The sequence below is a fragment of the Hetaerina americana genome, unplaced genomic scaffold (assembly GCF_022747635.1).
Source record: "Hetaerina americana unplaced genomic scaffold, ioHetAmer1.1.p SCAF_77, whole genome shotgun sequence".
Taxonomy (NCBI): Eukaryota; Metazoa; Arthropoda; class Insecta; order Odonata; family Calopterygidae; genus Hetaerina; species Hetaerina americana.
Genome location: NW_027287394.1, coordinates 1584006 through 1587685, shown reverse-complemented (window position 1 = coordinate 1587685; position 3680 = coordinate 1584006). Strand labels below are relative to the sequence as shown.

Genomic DNA, 3680 nt, shown 5'->3' with positions numbered 1-3680 from the left:
GATTCCAATGCGAATACAGATACAGATGCGGATAATAATGCAGATACCGATACCGATACGGATTACGATGCACATATAGTAATGGACACTGATATGGCTACGTATACGGATTTGGATTTTAATACGGATGCTCTTCTGGAAACGGATGCAGATACAGATGCTGATGCGGTTGTAAAAACGGATGCAGATACAGACTTTATAGCGATACGGATGCTAATACGGATACAGAAGCGGATACGGATGAAAAAACGGATGGGAATTCGGATTTGGGTACGTATTTAAATACGGATGCAGATAAGTATACGGAATCAAATGTCAATGCATATGGGAAACAGATCTGAATCCAGATACGGATGCCAATTCGGATACAGATGAGGATACAAATGTGATTTCATATGCGGATTACGATACGGATGCGAAATCATATACATAAACGGTTTATGATGCGGTTTCGGATATATATCCGGATGCAGAAACGGATAAGAATACGGAAACAGATGTGAATGCGGAAGAGATGGCGGATACGGATGCGATTACGAATACGGTTTGGGATGCGGATACTGAGGCAGATATAGATTTCGATGCGAATATAAATGCAGATATGGATACGGATGTGGATACGGATACGGATTTCAAATTTAACAAGTATGTTGATTCAAATAAAGTGGCAGGTACCGACGCGAATACAGTTCTGGATGCGGATACTGATACAGATACCGATTCGGATATCGATGCGCAAATACTAACAGATACATATGTGGATACGGATACGGATGTAAATACGGATACGGATGTGGATTTAAATACAGATGCTGATGCAAGAACAGATGCGGATGTAGAGACGGATGCGGATACGGATTAAAATAGGGATACTGTAGCTAATTCGGATACAAAAGGGCATACGAATATGGATACGGTTAAAAACACGGATTTGGATACGGAATTAAATACAGATCTTGATACAGACACAGATGTGAATGCAGATCTGAATGCTGATTCGGATACGCATGTTTATATGGATACGGAAACCGTTCCGGATACGGATGCAGGTGTTGAATCGGATACCGATGCGGATACAGATTGGCATACAGATGCGGTTACCGACACAGATACGAATACAGATGCAGATTTGGAAACGAAAACGGATGCGGATACGGATGCAATAGCGGATACCGATGCAGATAAAGATGCAAATTTAGATGCAGGTGAGGATACCGATGTGAAATCAAATACTGATGCGCAAACGTTGTAAACATTGTAAAAGTGTACATATTACCAAACATTATGCAAAACGTCATTATTTTGTTTTAGATTCAATGAATTAGGGCCGGTATTGCAAATTTTCCATTGTTATCATCTTAATTGTTTCTTATTATACCGTGAAAAGAGCAAATTAACCCTCCTTAGCTATAAATTTTCAATCGTAAAAAGTAGCATCAAAGGTTTCAAGGGTGCTGATGCGAATGTGGATACGGATGCCGATACAAATAGGGATACGGACACGGATACGGACACAAATACCAATACGTATATCGATACGGATGCTGACAAAATGCAAATGCGGATGCGTATAGAGATGCTAATGCGAGAACGGATATTGATGCGCAAACAGAAACATATGTGAATGCGCAAACGGATACGGATGCGGATAAAGATGCAATTGAGGATGCGGATAAGAACACTCTTGCTAGTGCGGAAATAGATGCGGATACCGATGAAGGCACGGATATGGATTCGGTTAAGATGCGAATAAGAATAAGGATGAGAGTGTGGATAGAAATACTGATACGGATACCGACGTGGATATGCATGCAGATATGGATGCGGATGTTGATACGGATACGAAAATCAATTAGAATACGAACGCGGATGAGGTGACGGATACCGATGCGAATACAGAATCGGATACTGATGCGTTTATTGATACAGATGGGGATATGGATGCACATATAGTAACGGATACGGATGTGGATACGGATACGGATGTAGATTTTAATAGGACTGCTGATGAAGAAACGGTTGCGGATATAGATACTGATGTGGATGCAGATACGGATGCGGATACGGATTTGGATAGAGATACAAATGTTGATACGAATAAAGAAGTAGATACGGATGGGAACACGGAAACTTATGCGGATTCGGATATGGATGCGGATACGGACCTGGTTATTCATCTGGATACAAAAACGGATACGGATGCGGATACAGATGCGATTGCGGATGAAGATGAGGATATGGGTACAGATGCGGATACGGAAGTGAATACCGATGCGGATACAAATACAGATGAGGATGTGCAATCGGAAACGGATAACGATGCGCCTACTGATGCGAATTCAATACGAATGCGTGTACGGGTGTGGATACTGATGCCAATACGGGTATGGATGAAGATACCTTTATGATTGATATGCTGATACCAATGCGAATGCGGATGCTGAAGCTGATACGGTTATGGACGCGGAGACGGATGCAGTTCCGGATAGAGATACGAATGAGGAATCGGATGCGGCAATGGATACGGATAAATTTGGTAATTCGGAAGGGAATTAGGATGAGGTTGCGAATGTAGACATGGATACGGATGCAGATTATGATGCAGATACATTGCAAATCCGGATGAATATCCTGATGCGGAAATAAAAAATACGAATGCTGAGCAATGTGCGTACTTGGATGCGGATGAGGAAGTGGACATGGATGCGAATGCAGATACGGATGCTGATACGAATGCAGATATGGTTATGGTCACGAATGCAGATCACCGTACGGAAACGGATATGCATAGGAATGTGGAAACGGATGTGAATCATTCAATTTCTGCAGAAGAAACGGATGCTAATGCGGACACGGATATCGATGCCTATACGGATGCGGATACAGTTACAGATGCTGATGTCAATATGGATGCGGATACAGACACGTATGGGTATTCATATTTGTATACGGATGTCGATACAATTGCAGATACATATCCGGATGCGGAAACGGACACGGAAGCGGAACCAGATGTGGATATAGAAGAGGTTGCGGGTAAAGATGCGAATACGGGTTCTTAAACGGATGCACGCACATATGCAATACCGGATTTCGATGTGGATATTGATGAAATTATGGATGGGACGTTGTACGGATACGTATTCAATTCCATCTCGGATGCGGATGAAGATGCTGATGCGGATGCAGATACGGATGTGGATACGAATATGGATAGGATTATGAATGCTGATGTGCAAACAGAAGCGATTACGGTTTGGAACACGGATGTGAATACTGATTCGGATACAGATTTTGATACGGATACGGGCACAGATGTGAATGCATTGCTCATACGGATCTAAATGTTGATACGGATACACATGCGGATACGGATTTAGATTTAAATACGGGTACCAATGCGGATACAGAATTGTATATGGATGAGAAAACCGACGCATATACGGATACATATGCGGATAAAGCTGTGGATTAGGATAGGAATACGGATCGCTTGATGATAAGAATACTTATACGGATTCGGGTAAAAATTCGGATACTGATGCGGATACGGATAATAATGCGGATGAAGATAGCAATGCGGATACGGAAAGGAATACCGAAATGGAAACGAATATGAAAACGCACACGGGTTAGGACTCGAATGTGAATACAGATTCGGATACCGATGCGAATACAGA

At 42.1% G+C, this 3680-nt stretch overlaps 1 protein-coding gene across 1 annotated transcript; it reads left to right on the top strand.

Annotated features, from left to right (window-relative positions):
- Positions 1-907: 907 nt before the first annotated feature.
- On the top strand, positions 908-2408 carry LOC139697477 (clumping factor A-like). Its single transcript, XM_071596200.1, has 2 exons — positions 908-1205; positions 1930-2408. The coding sequence occupies exons 1-2, from the start codon at positions 908-910 to the stop codon at positions 2406-2408; spliced, it is 777 nt and encodes a 258-aa protein (XP_071452301.1).
- Positions 2409-3680: the final 1272 nt, after the last annotated feature.

Excerpts from the sequence above, each read along its gene's own strand:
- LOC139697477 (XM_071596200.1), top strand. The coding sequence starts at position 908 with ATGGATACGGTTAAAAACACGGATTTGGATACGGAATTAAATACAGAT. Across the intron at positions 1,206-1,929 it reads AGATGCAAATTTAGATGCAG|ATGGGGATATGGATGCACAT; the intron begins GTGAGGATACCG and ends TTATTGATACAG.